This window comes from Orycteropus afer, unplaced genomic scaffold (genome assembly GCF_000298275.1).
Source record: "Orycteropus afer afer isolate SDZICR_OR568_19922 unplaced genomic scaffold, OryAfe1.0 scaffold00001, whole genome shotgun sequence".
Classification (NCBI taxonomy): Eukaryota; Metazoa; Chordata; class Mammalia; order Tubulidentata; family Orycteropodidae; genus Orycteropus; species Orycteropus afer.
In genome coordinates, this window is record NW_006921588.1 from 4,952,918 (window position 1) to 4,974,183 (window position 21,266).

Here is a 21,266-nt window from a genome sequence, read left to right on the forward strand (position 1 = left end):
CTTGACAGGAACTAACAACAACTGTACTAGGGGCTGGTAAGAATACAGAAAGTGGTCCCCTATGTGTCCACTGGCATAAATGTTTAATGCAAGGAGCACTGGTGGGGTACTGCCTAAGGCATTTGACTGCTAACCAGAAGGCTGGCAGTTCAAACCCATCAGCTGCTAACAAAAAGACTGGCAGTTCAAGTCTACCCAAGGCACCATGGAAGAAAGTCCTGATGATCTACTTCTGAAAATTCAGCCACTGAATACCCCATGGAGCATGTTCTACTTTGATACACATGGCACTACTCTGAGTTAAAATCAACTCAACGACAACTGGTTTCAAATGCCACTTCAGAAAACATTCAATACAGAATGCTAGTAGATACAGGGTTATGTAAATTTAAAGCCTACCTCTGTTTTTTGATGAATTGTAGTAAATCTGCAAAAACTGCAGGACCCTCTTTGCTCCATCCCATTCTGCCTCACCTACAGGAGTATGGTTGCAGTGTGTGTCTGTGTATGCATGCAATGCCCTAAATGCTGCCGGCTTTAAATCGTAACTAGGAGACATAACAATACTCCTGGAAGGACATTAACTTGGCTAAACTGTGCAGATTCAGAGTTCCAAATACTCTGCCACAGAGGCTAACGCTGCAGATTTTTCTTTTAAGACAGGAAACAAAACCCACGTACTAAGCACTCCTGCATTCTCTCCCTAATATTTCCGTGACATTTCATCTTTCAATTAGGTGTTTTGAGTAGTTTTACTAATTGAACATTTTCTTTCTTCAATATTTTATTGAAGTGTTTCAAGCAAAACCAATAACACTGAGAATTTCACATATGAACTTACTAATTCCTGTATGAATGTCATTCATTTATTAAAATTATTCTATTACATAATGGGAAAATGTTCCTCAAAAGAGAAAGACAGATCTGGGAAGTATTTTCACAGTTCGGTTTAAATGGACACTGAGGTCAGACTTTATGTATTTGTATCTGCAGGTCCAAGGTTTTGGGTGAGAAGGCTCAGGAACATCTCCAGCTGTTTCCTCGATCTGTATGCAATCAGTCCTCCCTTGTTGGCCCACTGATCGACTCCAGAAGCACCTTCGTTCGCCACATGGTATACCAACTGTGGCAAATCAAGGCCCTTTGCCGGATTTCTTTCTAAGCATTCCTTTAGATCCACCATTCCCCCACCCATAGCCCTCAGTATGGCATGAGCAGCACAGGAGTCCCACTTGAATGTGGTATCTTCTGAAAAGATGTAAATGTCAACAAGGCCTTGCACAACACAAAGGCTTTTGTAACCAGCTCCAGCTGCCCGAAATACGCCGTCTCCACATACACGTAACAGTGCGGCTTTGATAGTCTCCTTTTCGCTTGTACTGATGACAGCTGAGAAACCGTGGGATTCTGCTTCAGCGTTGGTGTCTTCATTCCGTTGGCTCAGCGTTTCACTGCCATTTCCTTTAGGAATGGGGAGCTGAAGCGAATGGATATTAGTCTCCATGTAAGAAAGGCCCCAGTAGTACTGTCCTTTCCACCTGAGGAAAATTTCAGTTTGTAGGTTATCACATTTGTCCTTCATAACACATGCTGCCATTAAACTTACTGATATAAATAAGTATGTGCATAATCCATCACACTGTAATGAGCCTTAACAGTCTTACACCTAGAAATGGATATCAAATAGCCCGAAAAGCTATTTCTAAAAGCTACTGATATGCATGCAGCAGCCAATGTTGTTATAGACTAGGAATGCTTTCAATTTTAGGGCATTATCATTGATCTAGGACAACACTAAAATATTTGTGGGAGTCAGAGCCTCCAGGTACACTGCAAATTTTTGTTGCCACTTTTGGCATTTAAAGTTTAATACAGAAAAAGGATGAACAGATAAAGAGTATTTCTTTTCAACCTACAGATTTTTTTAAAACAAAATTTATTGTAATGTGGGTGAAAGTTTACAGAGCAAATTAATTTTCCAGAAAGCAGTTCATACACATTTTGTTTCATGACATTGACTAAAATACCCACAATGTGAGAGCTCTCTTCCCACTTCTTCCCTGTAGTTACCTCTTTTCTGTGTCCTTCTTTCCTATGCACTCCTGCCCCCTGAGCTAGCTCCCTGTGCAAATACTGCCTTCTGTTCTTCCATGACTGATGGTTCTAAGGAGTGCATTTACCTGGTGTAAATGTTCACCTCATATGCCTGTCTATTGGTTGGCTGGAAGCCACAGGATTGAGTTCAATTCCAGGCCTGAAGAGTAACTATGGGCCATAGTCTCAGGGGTCTCACCAGGCTCTATCAGACCAGTAAATCTGGTCTTTTTTTTTTTTAAATGATTTTGAGTTTTGTTCCCACCAACCTACAAATCTTTTATCATCAGTTTAATAAGTTTTTCTTAATTTGGTAATTCTCTTTCATTTCTTATTCACTAGTTCTACTTTGGCTTCTAACTTTAAGAAAGATACTTGCAGTACTCATAATAATACTATGATACTATAATAGTAATAATACTATTTTCAAAAACAGCATGTTATCATTTATTAATGCTTAACTTAATATGTATGTTGGGTAATTTATTCTGTTTACAGATTAGTTAACTGAGGCTTAGAGAAGGTAAAGTACTTGTCCAAGATAACCCCAGCTAGTCAGTGGTAGAATCTGGATTTAAACTAGGCAGTCTGACTCTGGGATATCTGCCCCTATCTACTTTGTCTGCCACCTCCATTTCTAGGTCAATAGTATTAGTATGTCTACAACGTTGTATTAGCAAAATCATGATAAATGGAGAAAAGACTGAAGTTGTCAAGGATTTCATTTCACTTGGATACACGGTCATGCCCATGGACACAGAAGTCAAGAAATCAAGTGATGTATTGCTTTGGGCAAATCTGCTGCAAAAGACCTCTTTTAGGTCTTAAAAAGCAATGATGTCACTTTGAGGACTAAGATTTGCCCGACCCAAGCCATGGTATTTTCAATCACCTTATATGCATGAACAATGAATGAGGAAGACTGAAGAAGAATTGATGACTTTAAATTATGGTGTTGGTGAAGAATATTGAATATACCATGGACTGCCAGGAGTATCAACACATTTGTCTTAGAAGAAGTCAGCCAGAGTGTTCCTTAGGATGGTAAGCTCAATTGGCAATAACATACTATACAAAACATTGTTCTACCTCCTACTTTGGCGAGTAGTGACTGGGATCTTAAAAGCTAGCAAGCTGTCATCTAGATGCAATGATGGGTCTCTCCTCATCAAGAGCAAAGAATAAAGAAGAAAACCAAAATTAATGGAAACAATCAGTCCTAGTGACTGGTACACCATCCGATCTGCAACCCATACAACTATGAGACCAGAAGAACTAGATGGTGCCCGGCTACCACTGTCATCCACTTGGAAGGGATGTAGGAGATCCTGGATAGAGAGGGAGAACAATGTGGAACAAAACTCAAAATCATTTGGAGGGAAAAAAAAAAAAAAAGATGGTGGGGACCAGGTTTGCTGGTCCAATAGAGCCTGATGGAACCACTGAGACTATGGCCCCTAGCTGCCCTTCAGGTCTGGAATTGAACCCACACCTGTGATTTCCAGCCAAACAAAGTACAGGCATGTGAGTTAAACATTTACTTCAAGTAGACACACGCCCTGGAGAGAACAATCATGGGAGAAGGAAGGGCTGCTTATGCACAGGGAGACAGCTCAGGGGGCAGGAGAGTATGGAGGGATGGACACTGGGAAGAGGTAACTATGGGGAGGAAGTGGGAGGGGAGCTGTTGCATTGTGGTAAACTGTGGTCAATGACATGAGACAAAGTATATGTGAACTGCTGTATGGAAAGTGAATTTGCTTTGTAAATCTTCACCCAAATCACAATAAATAATAATAATTTTAAAAAAGAAATTAATATTCCATTTAAAATTCTATTATAAAGAAATCTATTCTTCTTTAAGCTTTTATATTCAAATTTTTAAAAATTAAACTGAATTCAAATTCAAAATAAAATCCAAAATAATTCTAAAAAAAAAAAAAAAAAAAGTGAGGATGGTGAGACTTTATCTTGTACTTTGGTTGGTCATGTAATCAGGAGGGACCAGTCCCTAGAGAAGGATATCATGCTTGGTAAAGTACAGGGTCAGCAAAAAAGGGGAAGACCCTCAACTAGATAGATTTACACACTAGCTGCAACAATGGCTTAAACATAGCAATGATTGGGAGAACAGTGTAGGACTGGGCAGTGTTTCATTCTGCTGTGCACGGGTCACTATGAGTTGGAAACTACTCAACAGCACCTGACAACAGAATGTCTGCATCCAGTCTCAAATGCTTTTAGCCTAAGGCATTTGACTGCTAACCATAGGCTGGTGGTTCAAACCCACCAGCCACTCCTTGGAAGGAAATTGGGCAAACTACTTCCACAGAGATATCGCCTCAGAAACCCAAGAAGGTGTTGCTATGAGTCGAATTGACTCAACAGCAGTGAGTTTAGTTTTTTTGGTAACAACCTTTTAAAGATGACACCCATTTTTTGTCTTGGAAGGGAAGAGGGGTGGCAGAAAAAAATGAAAATTCAAAAGGTAGAGGTTATGACTATAAATGTGCAAACAAACATCACTTGAAATATTTGAAAGTTCAATAAAAATATACAGTCCTATATAAATTGGGACTTCTTTCAATAAAAACCAAAACCACAGGAGGAAAGCTGCTTGCTTCCACTCTCCTCTGCCATGCCCTGGAGGTAACCCCAAAGCACAAGCCATTGATCAGAGGCAAATGGAGTCCTGGCTTCTCTGTTCTGTGCAGGAGCCCATAGAAAGGGGGAGGGGGAGGAGGCAGAAAAGCAAATGATGCTGACAGCATTATAGCAAGAGATAACTAACCCATGTTGTTGTTGTTGTTGTTATGTGCTGTTGAGTCGGCCTGACTCATAGTGACCCCTCCTTGGGTTTCTGAGGCAGTATCACTATGGAAGTAGATTGCCCCATCTTCCTTCCGAGGAGTGGCTGGTGGGTTTGAACCGCCAGCCTTCTGGTTAGCAATCAAGTGCCTTAGGCACTATGCTACCTAACTAACCCATAGTCAGATGATAACCCTGCCCATACCTACCAATCTTTTCATTTGATAATTTTCGAAGTTTTTAAACTTCTTTATTTTAAAATTGCACAATGGTTCAACTAGCTATATAGTGATGGCATCTATCTTGTTCCAAATGTATTGGAAGACAACGCTACCACCAGTCTACTAATGTGATTTCTAATGGATTCCAGAAAGCAGAAAATAGAAGTGCTATATCCCAGATGCAAAACCATGATTTCTCCAAGATAGTATTTCTTTCAAAAGTTTCTTTCAACATGCAACTAGTCCCAAATAAAAGGATCTCAAATCCAGAATTGAAAATAGAAAGAACGTAATTCAAACATGCAAACTGTCAATAAGAACAACCCCATATACTGAGTTATATGAATGCCATGTAGAATAATCCTGACAATTAACTAAGCTGAGGTCATAAATTCTAAAAACCTTAAAATGCCAAATATGTTCATCTTTTACCTGAGAGTGGTTGGGTCTTGTGACACAAAAGGTTGATTAATGACTCCCATCACAGGCATCCCTGTCTGTATGTCGTAGACACCAATTAAAATAGTGACACACTGAAGTCCACAAGGGAAAATTCCTTGGTTGGGTTTGATGTCAGCAGAGCCTTTTATATACTGATAAGTTGAATCTTAAAAAAAACAAAGCAAAGTTGTTCAGATTCACGAAAAGATTATTGAGGACATAATGATGAATACATCCATAAAGTGCCCTACATCATTTCTCCAGGTTACCTGGTACAGTGGTTAAAGCACCCAGCTTCTAACCTAAGGTATGCAGTTCAAACCCATCAGCAGCTCTTCCAGAAAAAGATGAGGCAGTCTGCTTCCATAAAGATTGACAACCTTGAAAACCCTAAGGAGCAGTTCTACTCTGTCCTATGGGGTCACTATGAGTCATAACTGACTCAGTGGAAGTGGGTTTGGTTTTGGTTTTTGGTATATCATTTCTCTACTAATTTGTAACCAATCAAGTTACAATCAAGTAACCAATCAAGTCTTATCTTTGGCTGTCACTTGTAGTCAATTGTTTTATTTGGCCTGTTTCACTTCACTTTTAAGCTGCTTATGTTTTGTTTTCTCAACTAAATGGGAACTCTTGAACAGAGACACACCTACAGTTCCTGTGACACCTGACATAGCACATTGCATATAATAAGCATATAAATATTCATAACATGTCAAAAGCATTTAAAAGCTAATAGCTCAGGATAACGTGGGATTCTTTAGAGCTGTTAGAATCAGAGGATTAGTCCACAGTGGAATAGAATAACCACCTCCCAGGAATCTGTCAGAGACAGAATTACCCTTTTGTTTTCTTTTATTTTTGTCCAAGTTAGAAGAAGGAAAGAGACAACGTCAGTGGCACAGGAGGATTCTAGAACTCAATGCTGCTGCTGTGAAAAAGCAGCCGAGGAGCTAGGTTTCCCCTTCAGATGTATACATGGCAGCAGCTCTCTGCCATCATCAGTGAGTTAACACAGTTCAGAATACACAGGCTTACCAGCCAAAAAGCTGATAAAAGAATCAATACAGGGTGGATTGAAGAAACAGGAAACCCCTGTCCTTCAGAAATCATAAGTGATTTACCCTAAATGATTTTGGGAACAGGTCTTAATTTCCATATATAGTCCACCAGCTGAATGTTATGTAATTCTCTGATGACTAAACCCATTTTTATAAAATTGTGTTAATACGCTTGTAGAGTGGGAGAAGGATGTTTTCTTTGTTTGTTTGGCCTGCTCAGCATAATGCATGGTCCCAGTTGTAGGTAGAATATGCCAGTGAGGTAGAAGAGAACAAAAGAGCAAACTTCTTAAAATGAGTATCTAGGACTTTGTTAACAGCTTCATTAAGATAAGGCCTATACCCTTAAAGCAATGAGTTATAGATCATGATTCTAGCACAATTATGACAAAAAGAAAAAAGAAAAACTAGTGGTGAGGTTTAAACAGTGTTCACAAATTCACTGCTCGTGGGTCACGTTAGGCTGTGTTTTGCTTAACCTGCATAATGTTTTTGTTTGTTTAACCCAATTAGTTGCCAATGGTTAAAAATTAAAATATTTCACTTAAAAATGTGGCTTTATGTTTCTCTTTAAAACTCCAAAGATCTATCCTACCACCCCATATGGCAACAATCTGCTGGAGCTTAGTGCCCTTTAGATGGCATGCATGTGAAAGTGGCCATAACTGCTATCACAGCATTCTTCTTTCATTTATTTACCACTATGGCCCCTGATGGCATTTGAGTTTGAAATCCCTGTATTGAAAAGTCTTGTAAAAAAGAGTTAATTTAGCTTTGCATGTCCACATATGCATGTAAGTGTGCATATAAGTATATAGACATATACACACATACATGCCATATACATCTTATTCATATACCTATAAGACATCATAACACACATCCTTCAACTCTTCAGTTATCATTTAAAAGCTGTATAATCTTTAAAAAATTAGGAGAGTTAAACTATACTCTCAATGATTTTAATTTTTCTATGCAAAATAACAAAAATTGCTAATAAGAACAAACAAATGAAAGCAAATACTCTTCTATACTTACCTATGGGATCCACCCATATTCCTAAAATGTTCTGTGGAATATTGATCCTTATCAAATCCAGACTTGGATCAATACAGGAGACATCCTGATGAACAACCTTGGCTAATGCTTCAGATGCCACCTTGTTACCATTAAGGACTCTGCTAAGAAGCTCCACTGTTTCTGCTTCTGATGAACACAGTCTAAAAATAATCTTCTCCCCTGGAGTAAAGACCAACTAAAAGCCATTACATTTCGAGAGTTTCAGTGAGAATGAGAGAGAGAGAGAGAGAGATAAAGGGCATGGGGAACAAAAATGGCAAACTTAGATTAGGTGAGGGAAATGTACTCATTTCAGAGGTTCTAAACCTGGCAGATTGCCCAGATCACCTGGTGGGCTACATGAGTCAGGACGCCAGTGACCACTGAAGCACTTAATCCAGATAGCTAGGGATGGGCTCCAGGATTCAGAGGACTTTCTCCCCAGAAAAATGTCCACATGGACACATGCACACAATTTTGTACCACATGTAAAGGGACTCATGGACCAGTTAAGAATCTCTGATATTTAATCTTTTCTTTTCCCTCCCTTTTGACTGTTAATACACTCAGGTCACCATACTTATGTCTGAATATATTATTGATAAGAATGTCCTATGAGCACATTGAAGTGTTCCTACCTCTTCCTCATCTGATGCTGCTTTATGCCCAGGAAATAACAGAAGATGACGTATGTTGTTGTCAGCTGCCATCGTGTCCCCATCACAACAGGATGAAATGCTGCCTAGTCCTGTGCCGTCCCCACGAGTAACTGCAAATCGCACCTTGGTGACCCATGGGGCTTTCTAGTGCTGATTCTTGGAAACAGATTGTCAGGCCTTTGTCCTAGTTTGTTTTAGTCTGGAAGTTCTGCTGAAACCTGTTCAGCATCACAGCGTCTTTAAAGGAAGTAAAACTGTACTAATGCAAACAACAACAACAACAACAATCTAAAGGGCATAGAAAAAGCTCTCTTTGATAAAACTCACTGAAAATTAGGATGTAACAGAAGCAGCTTCTCTAAATGAAACCAGAAGTTACCAAGTCCAGGTGTTTTACCTACCACTTTAACCCAAGGTTTTGAACAGGTTCATTCTGGTTGGACTCCCTGCTGAAAATCTGCATTTCCTTCCCCAAACCAAAAAACCTAATCTCACTGCCATCAAGTCGATTCTGACTCCTAGCGACCTCCATTGGGTTTCCAAGGCTTAAATCTTTAGGGAAGCAGACCATCTCATCTTTCTTCCACAGAAGGACTGTGGGTCAGCAGCCAAATGCCTTAACCACTACATCACCAGAGCTCATTTTCCTTCCCAAGATATGTTGTTGTTGTTGTTGTTGTTTGTTGTCGAGTCGGCCCCGACTTATGTGGCCCCTCCTTGGGTTTCCAAGGCAGTATCACTACGGAAGTAGGATTGCTCAACCTTCCTTCCGGGGAGTGGCTGGTGGGTTTGAACCGCCAGCCTTCTGGTGAGCAGTCAAGTGCCTTAGGCACTATGCTACCAGAACTCTTAGATATACTAAATCAAAATCTACATTTTAAGAAGATCCCCAAGTGATTGTTATATATAGAGAGAGAGACTTTCTTAAAATCTCAAATCTTAAAATATACATTTTAAGAAAGTCCATATATATATCTCACTTGGGGATCGTATAGTGTAGATTTTGATTTAGTGTATCTGGGGTGGATATTTAAATTCTCAGTAGGGGTCAAACTGGAATGAACGAGTTGGAAGGCCTGCTTTAAATATACATCTTATGCCTTTGGTTCCTCTGGTTTCCAACCCCCAAAAGAAGTGAGAGAAAGCCTGAAAAAAACAGGAAAATAGAAACAAAAAGTGACAACAATGGAGAAAACAGAAAACTTAAAAAAAGAAAAATCAAGAAAACATGGTGCAATGGGATTTTTTAGGTATATAGACAAATACTCCTAGTGCTGTCATTATTCTAAGGACTAGCAGCATTCACATTACCTGGGAGTTCGTTAGAAATTCAGGATCTTGGTCCCCACCCAAGACCTGTTGAATCTGAACAAGATCTCTAGGTGAATCATAATTTCATTAAAGTTTGAGAAGCGCAGGGTGAAATAATTATTATAATGATGATTCTGAATCAGCAAGAAAGAATTAGATTTGTTGTTGTGGTTATGTGCCGTCGAGTCGGACCCGACTCATAGTGACCCCTCCTTGGGTTTCTGAGGCAGAATCACTATGGAAGTAGATTGCCCCATTTAGTTAAATTACTTAGATTATTAAGCTGAAAAAACTAAAGAAAACATTCTAGCCTTGAGTTGCAATACTGAAGGACTCTATGGGTATCCTGATCAAAGAACCGTATCCTGAGCATTGTTCAATCAAAATATTGAACAATGAAGGAAGCATCCAAAGAAGGTGGAAAGAATACACAGAATCACTGTACCAAAAACAGTTGGTCAACATTCTATCATTTCAGGAGGTAACATATGATCAAGAACCACTGGTATTGAAGGAAGAAATCCAAGCAGCACTGAAGGAACTGGAGAAAAACAAGCTCCAGGAATTGACAGAATATCCATTGAGATGTTTCAACAAAAGGATGCAACAGCGGAGGTGCTTACTCATTTATGCCAAGAAATTTGGAAGACAGCTACCTGGCCAACAGACTGGAAGAGATCCACATTGGTGCCCATTCCAAAGAAAGGTGATCCAACAGAATGTGGAAATTATCTAATAATAGCATTAATATCACACGCAATTAAAATCTTGATGAAGATAATTCAAAAATGGTTTCAGCAGTATATTGACAGAGAACTTCCAGAAATTCAAGCCAGATTCAAAAGAGAATGTGGAATGAGGGATATCATTGCTGATGTCAGATGAATCTTGGCTGAAAGCAAAGAATACCAGAAAGATGTTTACTTGTGTTTTATTGACTATGCAAAAGCATTTTACTGTGTGGATCATACAAAATTATGGGTAACATTACAAAAATGGGAATTCCAGAACACTTAATTGTGCTCATGAGGAAACTGTACACAGACCAAGAGGCTGTTGTTTGAACAGAACAAGGGAATACTGAATAGTTTAAAATCAGGAAGGGCATATGGTAGGGTTGTATCCTTTCACTATATTTGTTCAATCTGTATGTTGAGCAAATAATCCAAGAAGATGGACTATATGAAGACGAATGCAGCATCAGGATTGGAGGAAGACTCATTAACAAACTGAAATATGCAGAGACATAACCTTGCTTGCTGAAAATGAAGATGACTTGAAGCACTTATTGATGTGGATCAAAGACTATATTCTTCAGTATTGATTACACCGCCACATAAAGAAAACAAAAATCCTAACAACTGGACCAATAAGCAACATCGTGATAAATGGAGAAAAGATTGAAGTTGTCAAAGATTTCATTTTATTTGGATGCACAATCAACACTCATGGAAGCAGCAGTCAAAAAATCATACCTTGTAGTATTGCAGTAAGCAAATCTGCTACAAAAGTCCTCTTTAATGTGTTGAAAGGCAAAGATGTCACTTTGAAGACTATGATGCGCCTAACCCAAGCTACGGTATTCTCACTTACCTCATATCCATGTGAAAGACAATGAGTAAGGATGACCAAAGAAGAATTGACATCTTTGAATTGTGTTGGGGAAGAAAACTGAAAATACCATGCACTGCCAGAAGAACGAACAAATCTTTCCAGGAAGATGTGCAGCCAGAATGATGCTTAGAAGTGAGAACAGCCATACTTCATCTCACTTATTTGGTCATGTGGTCAGGAGGGACTAATCTCTGGAGAAGGATATCATGCTTGGTAAAGTGGAGGGTCAGAGAAAAAGGAAGACCCTCAATGAGAGGGATTGATACAAATGACACAGTGGCTGCAGCCATGGGCTCAAGAACAGCAAGTATCGTAAGGCTGGCACAGGACAGGGCCATGTTTCGTTCTGTTGTACGTAGGCTGGCTATGAGTCAGAATTGACTTGACAGCACCTAACAACAACAACAATACTAATAACAGCCACTGAACACATAGTCTCAATAAATCCTAAGACTGTTCAAAACAGCAAATTATATCACTCCTTTGCATAAAATTAAGGAGCTCTGTTGGCATAGTACCTAAGGCATCTGACTGCTAACCAGAAGGTTGGCAGTTCGAACCCACCAGCCACTCTGTGGAAGGAAGACTGGGCAATCTACTTCCGTAAAGATTTACTGCCTTGGTGTCTCCATGAGTTGGAATCAACTTGATGGCAGTGAGTTTTCTTTGGCTGCTTAAAATTCTCCAATGGTTTCCCATTACATTTAAAGGAAAATCTAAGCTCTTTCCCACCACCTGTGTGCCATCCATGACTTGGTTCTGCCTGTGCTCACCTCATCCACCACTCTCCAGGTCTTTCTGTTCCTCCAACATGCTAAACCAGTTCCCTCCTCAGAAAAGTAAAGGGGTAGACTTCAGGTCTCAAAAAAAAAAAAAAAAAAAGTATGTAGAATGCATTACTGTCCCTATAGTGCTAGACAGGTGAGGTATTAAACTGTTTATGCAGTAACTGAATGTAGGATTTTAAACAGGATTTCTTATGAGTCAATCACAGAACTTTTGTTTTGTTTTTAACTCTAAGAAGTACAAATAAGATCTCTCTTTCTATGATAGAACTAATTACATCTAATACACAGCTCATGAAAAAGATTTAAAAATTTTCAGAGTTAACCTAGAAGATAATGTTTTTTTTCTATTTGTTAATGCTTCTAGATATTTAACTATTTCGTCCACTGATCAGTCTTTTAAAGTTCACTATTTTTATTTTCTACTATTAAACAAACAAAACACCAAACAAGCTTGAGGTTCAGTGAATTGTTTGATATGGGTCTTCTAGCTATTGTCTTTGTGACTCCCATCAGATGACTGAATGGGACCATGTAAATGTGAGGTGCTTTTTGCCCACCAGGGTGATTGCAAAGCTCGCTAATAGTGTAAATAAGGCACGTGGCACCCTTGTAGGGTGGGACCATGCAAATAGTGTGTATGGAACCCTAACGTGGGGATCGATCAGTTTTGCCATCCTGCTAGGCTTAAAAATGAGTCATTCCAGAGGATGGAAAGGGGAGTCTCACTACCATTAAGAGAGAAGGGCCAGGAGTGGAGCACATCCTTTGGATTGGAGATCCCTGTGCTGAACTTCCTCGGTCCCAGGAGATAGCTGTGACACCAGAGATGACAAGAAACAGTGGCAGTGAAATGCTGGTAGCAGAGGCAGAAGAACCAACAGACCAGAATAATACAGTGGTGGGCTTCCTGGTCCACAGAGTGAGAAAGCTGAGTGCCTTCAGACAGCAGTTTTGCTAGAAGAGTGGGATGCCTTTGGACATTTATCAGCAGAGCTAAAAGAGATTTTAACACTTGCCCAAGCAAGGCAAGGACCAGTCTGAGGTCCAGAGAGAGACCTGCTTGCAGGCATGATTGAGGAAAGGGCATCCTGATCAAAGCACCATATCCTGAGCATTCCTGACCCTGAATTGTAACCTGTTACTTCCCTAAAGGTAAGCCAGACATGGGGGCATTTTGGAGCAGCTTTAAGGGAGGCCAGGAAGTGAGCAGAGAAATGTGGATCAGCTAAGGGAGATAAACTTCGCTATCAGTTTGTCATCCTGTGGTGGCTTGCATGTTGTTATGAGGCTGAAGGTTATGCCACCGGTATTGCAAAAGCCAGCAGGTTACCCACAGTGGACAGGTTTCAGGGGAGCTTCCAGACTAAGACAGACTTGGAAGAACGAAGAGGCCATCCACTTCTCAAAGAATTGGCTAATAAAAACCATATGAATAGCAGTGAAACACTGTCTGATATATTACTGGAAAAATTTATGAATAGCCCTGAAACATTGTCTGATATAGTGCTGGAAAATGAGCCCCTCAGGTCAGAAGGCACTCAAAATATGACTGGGGCAGAACTGCCTCCTCAGAGTAGAACCTACCTTAATGATATGGATGGAGTAAAGGTTTAGGGACCTCCATTGGGTGATGTGGCATGACTCAAAATGAGATGAAAGAGCTGCAAACATCCATTAAAAATCAGAACATGGAATGTACGAAGTATGACTCTAAGAAAATTGGAAGTTGTCAAAAATGAAATGGAATGCATAAAGATCGATATCCTAGGCATTAGTGAGCTGAAGGGAGCTCTGGTGCTATAGTGCCTAAGACATGAGGTTAACCGGAAGTCTGGTGGTTCAAACCCACCAACCACTCCTCGGAAGGAAGATTGGGCAATGTACTTCCATAGTGATACCACCCCAGAAACCCAAGGAGGGGTTGCTATGAGTAGGATCCGACTTGAGGCTGTGAGTTTGGTTTTTGGTTTGGTCTACAGTCTGAAATTGACTGAACACGCCATCAAGATGTGTTGGTGACTGGAATGCAAAAGTTGGAGACAAAGAAGAATCACTGGTAGTTGGAAAATACGGCCTTGGTGCTAGAAATAACGCTGGAGAACGCATGATAGAATTTTGCAAGACCAAAGACTTATTCATTGAAAACACCTTTTTTCAACAACACAAACAGTGGCTATACATGTGGACATCACCAGATGGAGTACACAGGAATCATTGACTACATCTGTGGCAAGAGGCAATGGAGAAGCTCATTATCTTCAGCCAAAACCAGGCCAGGAGCTGTTTGTGCAACAGACCATCAACTGTTTATATGCAAGTTGAAGTTGAAGTTGAGACAATTTTAAAAAGTCCATGAAAGCCAAAATATAACTTGGATTATATCCCTCCTGAATTTAGAGTCCATCTAAAGAATAGATTTGATGCATTGAACACCAATGACTGAAAACCAGAGGAACTGTGGGATGACATCAAGAACATCATCCATGAAGAAAGCAAGAGGTCATTAAAAAGATAGGAAAGGAAGAAAAGACCAAAATGGATGTCAGAAGAGACTTGAAACTTGCCCTTGAACAGAGAGTAGCTAACAAAAATGGAAGAAATGACAAGGTAAAGGAGCTGAATAGAAGATTTCAAAGAGCAGCTTGAACAGACAAAGTCAATAATTATAATGAAATGTGCAAACCTGGAGTTAGAAAAACAAAAGGGAAGAACATGCTCAGCATTTCTCAAGCTGAAAGAACTGAAGAAAAACTTTAAGCCTCAAGTTGCAATATTGAAAGATTCTATGGGCAAAACATTGAATGATGCAGGAAACATTAAAAGAAGATGGAAGGAATACACAGAGTCATTGTACCAAAAAGATTGGTCAATGTTCATCCATTTCAGGAGGTGGCATATTATCAAGAACCAATGGTATTAAAGGAAGAAATCAAGACTGAACTGATGGAATTGGTGAAGAAAAAGGCTCCAGGAATTGACGGAATACCCATTGAGATGTTTCAACAAACAGATGTCATACTGGAGGCACTCACTCGGCTATGCCAAGAGATTTGGAAGACAGCTATCTGGCTAACTGACTGGAAAAGATCCATATTTGTACCCATTCCAAAGAAAGGTGATCCCATAGGATGTGGAAGTTATTAAACAATATCATTGACATCACATGCAAGTAAAATCTTACGGAAGATAATTCAAAAATGGTTGCAGCAGTATATTGGCAGAGAGTTTCCAGAAATGCAAGCTGGATTCAGAAGATGACGTGGAATGAGGGATATAATTGGTGATGTCAGATGGATCTTGCCTCAAAGCAAAGAAAACCAGAAAGATGTTTACTTACATTTATTGACTATGCAAAAGCATTCGATTGTGTGGATCACAACAAATTATGGATAACATTGAGAAGAATAGGAATTCCAGAACACTAAGTTGTACTCATGAGGAACCTGTCATTTGAACAGAACAAGGGGATAATGCATGGTTTAAAATCGAGAAGGGAGTGTGTCAGGGTTATATCCTTTCACCATACTTATTCAATTTTTATTCTGAGCAAGTAATCCGAGAAGCTGGATTATATGAAGAAGAACGTGGCATCAGGATTGGAGGAAGACTCATTAACAACCTGTGACATGCAGACGACACTACTTTGCTTGCTGAAAGTGAGGATGTCTTGAGGCACTTACTGATGAAGATTGAAGACTATAGTCTGCAGTATAGATTGTACCACAATATAAAGAAAACAAAAACACAACTGGACCAATGAGCAGCATCATGATAAATGGAGAAAAGATTGAAGTTGTCAGAGACTTTCTGTTACTTGGTTCTACAATCAAACCAATGGAAGCAGCAGTCAAGACATCAGATGTGTTGCATTCAGCAAATCTTCTACAAAGGACCTCTTTTAAGTGCTGAAGAGCAAAGTTGTCTCTTGAAGACTAAGGTGCGCTTAACCCAGGCCATGGGAGCTCTGGTAGCATAGTGGCTAAGGCACTTGACTGCAAACCAGAAGGCTGGCGGTTCAAATCCACCAGCCACTTCTTGGAAGGAAGGTTGGGCAATCCTACTTCCGTAGTGGAACTGCCTCGGAAACCTAAGGAGGGGTCGCTATGAGTCAGGGCTGACTCGACGGCACATAACAACAACAACCCAGGCCATGGTATTTTCAATCACGTCTTATGCATGTAAGAGCTGGACAATGAATAAGGAAGACCAAAGAAGAGTTGATGCTTTTGAGTTGTGGTGCAGGTGAAGAATGCTGAAAGTACCATGGACTGCTCAAAGAACTAACAGATCTGTCCTGGAGGAAGTGCAGCCAGAATGCTCCTTGGAAGCAAGAATGGCCAGACTTCGTCTTACCTACTTTGGTCATGTTGTCAGAAGGAACCATTCCCTGGAGGAGGATATCATGCTTGGTAAAGTGGAGGGTTAACAACAAAGGGGAAGGGCCTCAATGAGATGGATCGACACAGTGGCTGCAATGATGGACTCAGGTATAGCGGGAATCATGAGGCTGGCAAAGGACTGGACAGTGTTTTGTCCTGTTTGCTATGAGTCAGAGATGGCTTGATGGCACCAAACACCACCAAAAACAAGTTCTCTAAAAATCTCATAATTGTGAGTATTGTTTGTGAGTTTTGTGTGGCCACTGCAATGTATTTATGAACCGAGCAGAGAGGTAGAGAATGCTCTGGGGGGGGACAGTTGGTGTCAGAATTGGTAAAAAGTTTGGAGGATAGAGGAGTGTTTGACCTCTGCCTCATAGGAATCAACTTTGGGCTAGTGATCTTGATCTTTCTCCCCTCCTTGTAAAGTTAGAGGAGGTCAGATGACACCTCCCCCACACAGTTTTTACAAAGGTAAAATAATCTGTTTCTCTGAAAAGAATCAGATAGGGATTTTGATATTTTTGTCTATACCACAGGGGAGCATGGAGATCTATTAAAGAAGAATCTGGCCCATAGCAAACTAATTAAATGAGACTTAAAACTGGATGCTAAAAGGAAACCTTTTAGTTAGTTCAAATCCCTTTACAGAGTCTCTGAGACTCAGAGAAGTGATGAGGTGATTTGCTTAAGATCACATGGTATTTCAGGGCTAGGGCATCTCCCTACGTTTTTAGCCAAGGTCCACAGACTCCCCAAAGGGTCTGCAAATGGGTTTATAGCTTGGACCTGAAATTGTCTGTATATTGTATAGATGTGCATTTTTCCAGAAGCATCTTTTTCCCATTTGGCCATGCAACATTCCCAAAGGTTAAAGCATAAATTATTAAAATGTGATATTTTGCATCTATCTTAAAAAAATACATGTGAATCTTCTAAATTATACTAAAGTACTACACCTCTGGAGTATATACCAAGGCACTACATCTCTGTAGTTTAAATGGCATGGTATTCTGAAATAGAGATGCAAGGAAGCTTAACATTTAATGTTGTTTACATTGAAAAGCTACTAAACGTCCATTTAATTAAGTTACAAAAACATATTAAGATTCTTACACTTACCCAAATCATTAGTAAACTCATTGGATTCTTCTCCAGAAATTTTTTTCCCCAAGCCTGGAAACTGAATGATTCAGAACATGACCAAAAAAAAAAAAAAAAAAGTTCAACTTTGAACAGATTTTCATTTTATATTTAAAAACAAAACAGCATAATTAGATCTGCAATTCAGAAATGTACAATTCCCAAAATTAATCAAGATATAAAAAACAAAGTCGGCCTGGTTCAGTGCTTAGTTTTCTAATATTATCCTGCCTCTTTTCCCCTCCAGAAAGTCCAAATTATAGTAGGGTTTTGGTTTTCTTTCCATCACGTAAATATTTAATTAACATCATCCTTCTACTAAAGGACCATAGTACTAGAGTGTTTGCAGCTGAGATAGTGTAACTCTTTCTCTTCAACAGCACCCTAACAGCATATATGAATTAATACTGCTGATTAAGCACCGCAAATTACTACTTTTTATGGAACATTAGATTTTGTTTTCATCTTCAGGTGTGTTTTAGGTACCTGTTGGGGGTGTCATTAGCTTTCAGACTAGAAGAATATGGTGACAGATACAAAGAAAAATAATGTATTGACCAAGTAATTAATGCATTCATAAAGAGTGAATAAATGGAGTCAAGTAAGAATCTTCTCTAATCTCTGTAATCAGGAAGCTTTCATATACATCTTGCTTCTGATCTTTGTACTTGTTGCTGTTAATTCCAACTCATAGCGACCCTATAAAACAGAATAGGACTACCCCCATAAAGTTGCCAAGGCTGGAATTTTTATGGAAGCAGACTGTCACATTTTTCTCCCATGATATGGCTGCTGGGTTCAAATCACTGAACTTTCAGTCAGCAGCTGGGAGCTTAACCACTGTGCCACCAGGGCTCATTGATCTTCTCTATCTCGCTCACTCACTGCCGTCAAGTCGGTTTCAACTCCTAGCGACCCCTCCTTGGGTTTCTGAGGCGGCATCATTATGGAAGTCGATTGTCCAGCCTTCCTTCTGAGGAGTGGCTGGTGCTTCTGGTTAGCCTTAGGCACTATGCCACCAGGACAACTTTTCTCAAAATACATGCTGAGTTATGATGTGCATGATATTCTCAGGGAACAAAAGCAAGGAAATGCTTCAAATATCTGAACTCAGTCATTCGCTGATGGCCAATAGCTTTAATAGTGTCCTTGACCACCTGTTATTTTTTCTCTTTTGCAGAACAGTACAAATCAACCTATTCATCAAAGTTGGAAGCTCAGTCTCCCCACATTACTTAAAATCTGTTTCTGGATCTACAGACCTACAGGTCATGAAACAAAGATATACAGACAAGACTCTTTTTTTAAAAAAAAAAAAAAAAGCATTTATTTATTTATCAGCTTCACATATACTTCCTGCATGAACAATTGCCTGAACTTGTTATAATACTCTGGGGAAAATAATAGCTCATAAAAATTTATATTGACACATTTGTAATCCAGTTGCTCAATCATCCCTTGCACTCAACTATCTTGATCAGCAACAAACAAAAATAAACTTGCGTCATTTAGTTTACTAGAGCCAGGTATTATGGAGTATGAAAAAGTACAGAGTTTATAGAAATTTCAAGAGGGTCCTTTAAATCTCTCCTCCTGCCTGTGGTCAAGATTCCACTTAAATCATTCTAAAATGATCCCCAATTTGTTGAGAATTTCATAGAAATTATTGCACTATTCTGTAACGCTTTGTCATTTTGCAACGCTTTATGTCATGAAGTCCTATCCTCCCCAAACCTAAAGTATATAATAAGTAGATTAAAAAAGGAAATATAGTACTGCAAAGAGCACAGACTCTGAAGCCACTGTGCCTGTATTCTAAAGCTGGCCCTGCCATTCACTAGCTATGTAACCTCGGGCAAATTAGTTAATCTCATTGAGCTTCACTTTCCTCATCCATTACATTGAAATACTAGTTTGTACCTCATAAAATTGGCCTAAGAGTTAAATAAGCTAATATATGTAAAGCCCTTAGGACAATGCCTAGCAATACAAGTAAGCACTTGTGAATGTCTGTTAGTGTTAGTATTATTGCTACTTATGAATATAATTTCTTTTTCTTAGTCAGATCAAGATACCTAGAATCACAATCACTGTTAGTTATAAACAGCTTTTCTACAAGAATAAAGGGGGACTGAAAGTCTCCAGAACTCTACAAGTCTGCAACCAAGGCAACCATTAGATAAATGACTAAGTCAGAAAGTGGGACTTATTATACCAGTAAAATAAACAGATAAAACAAGTTACAAAACTGTATGCTCTCGTTTCTGCTGAAATAAATTATATGTGTCACGCATACACATAGAAGGCAAATATTCCAACAATAGCGTATATGTAGCCATGGTTTTCTATAGTGGAAGGAGCTCTGGTGGTATAGTGGTTAAAGCATTTGGCTATAACTTGTTATAATACTCTCACCAAGTGCTCTGCGGGAGAAAGATGAGGTGCTCCGCCTCTGAAGATTTACAGCCTGAAAACCCTATGGGCTGTTCTGCTCTGTCCCACAGGCTTGGTATGAGTCAGAAACAACTCAGTGGCAGTGGGTTGGGTTTAGTCTGGTTTCTCTAGTGGTAGGGTTATGAGGTTTCTTACTTTTGCTTATTTTAGAGAGAACATCCATTTATATTTAAAACTTCATTAATAAATGAAAGGTCAATACCAAAATGTTTATTTCTAAGTGTTAGAAAGTGAATAATTTTTCTTATTGCTTTTGTACACTTAAATTTTTTTCTGCAATGGATATTTTATTAATATCATAATGAAAACATGGGGGAAAGAAAGTCAAGATGTTTATTTTAATTAAGGTGCTAGTATCCTGAGAGGGCGGGTATAAAGCATGCTATTCTGTAATGAGAAAAACACCACAGGGGCAAATGTTTGGCAGTTGCCTTGGTTGTGACCCTTCTTACCTTGTTCTCCATATTCTGTTTTATAACTTCCTGTACCAGTACATCAGCCAGGGTCTTGAAATCGACCGTGAACTTCTTGTTCTTTTCTCCCTCTTTCTTTTCTTCTATCAGCAGCTGAAAGAGAGCTTCCTGCTGCCTGCATGCCCGGGCAATGTTGGCAGCTTTCTCAGCAACACAGAGCAATTCCCGGAGGATATCTGACATTTCTGAACCGTGTTTTCAGCTGCAGCTGCTGGTGGAATCCACACCCACCCTCTGGGCTGTCAGCTGGAAAAGTACAAGAATGTGAAAGAGAAAGCAATTCAGAGATTCAGAGAGTAACGCGGGGTGCCTCCAGCACTACTAGCAACCCATCTAGCAGTCAACTTGGTTAGCATGGTTGAACAGCTAGTGTATATTGTATGCAGATCATCAGTGTGGAAATAAAACTGTAGATATAATCTAAAATATGAAGCTTACTTTTTTTTTTAATCTTCAAAAAATATTTTTTCAGTTTCAAAAGGTCCCTTACACAAAAAATGAAATTTTTAGTAAAAGAAAATCTTGGAAAGAGAATCTATGTTGTGTTTATAATTCCTATCCCGACAGAAGGACACAGAACACTGTTAAAAAGAAAGACAAATTTTCGTAATGACCTTAAAGTGATCACGAAGGCTCATGCAGTGGCAGTACTGAAGTAGAGCTTTTTCTTTCACCCCATGGGGGTGAAGAGGAGGAGACATGCAAGAGGATGTATTCTATTACTTCCGGAGCAACTTTTTAGAAGTATGAAGCACTATACC

The 21,266-nt window shown here is 39.4% G+C and overlaps 1 protein-coding gene across 1 annotated transcript; it reads right to left on the reverse strand.

Moving 5' to 3' along the window:
• Positions 1–973: 973 nt before the first annotated feature.
• On the reverse strand, positions 974–20,688 carry INPP1 (inositol polyphosphate-1-phosphatase). The gene is made up of 5 exons (XM_007946330.1): positions 20,485–20,688; positions 17,558–17,618; positions 7,664–7,864; positions 5,556–5,730; positions 974–1,538 (listed from the first exon to the last, which is right to left on the reverse strand). Exons 1-5 carry the CDS (start codon positions 20,686–20,688, stop codon positions 974–976), a joined length of 1,206 nt encoding a protein of 401 aa, XP_007944521.1.
• Between the last annotated feature and the right edge of the window lie 578 nt (positions 20,689–21,266).

Bases quoted from the DNA above. Each gene is read 5' to 3' on its own strand.
- INPP1 (XM_007946330.1), bottom strand. From the start codon at position 20,688: ATGTCAGATATCCTCCGGGAATTGCTCTGTGTTGCTGAGAAAGCTGCC. The intron at 7,865-17,557 runs GTAAGTGTAAGA...TCTTTACTCCAG, and splicing joins TGAGTTTACTAATGATTTGG to GGGAGAAGATTATTTTTAGA. The intron at 5,731-7,663 runs GTAAGTATAGAA...GTTTTTTTTAAG, and splicing joins AATATGGGTGGATCCCATAG to ATTCAACTTATCAGTATATA.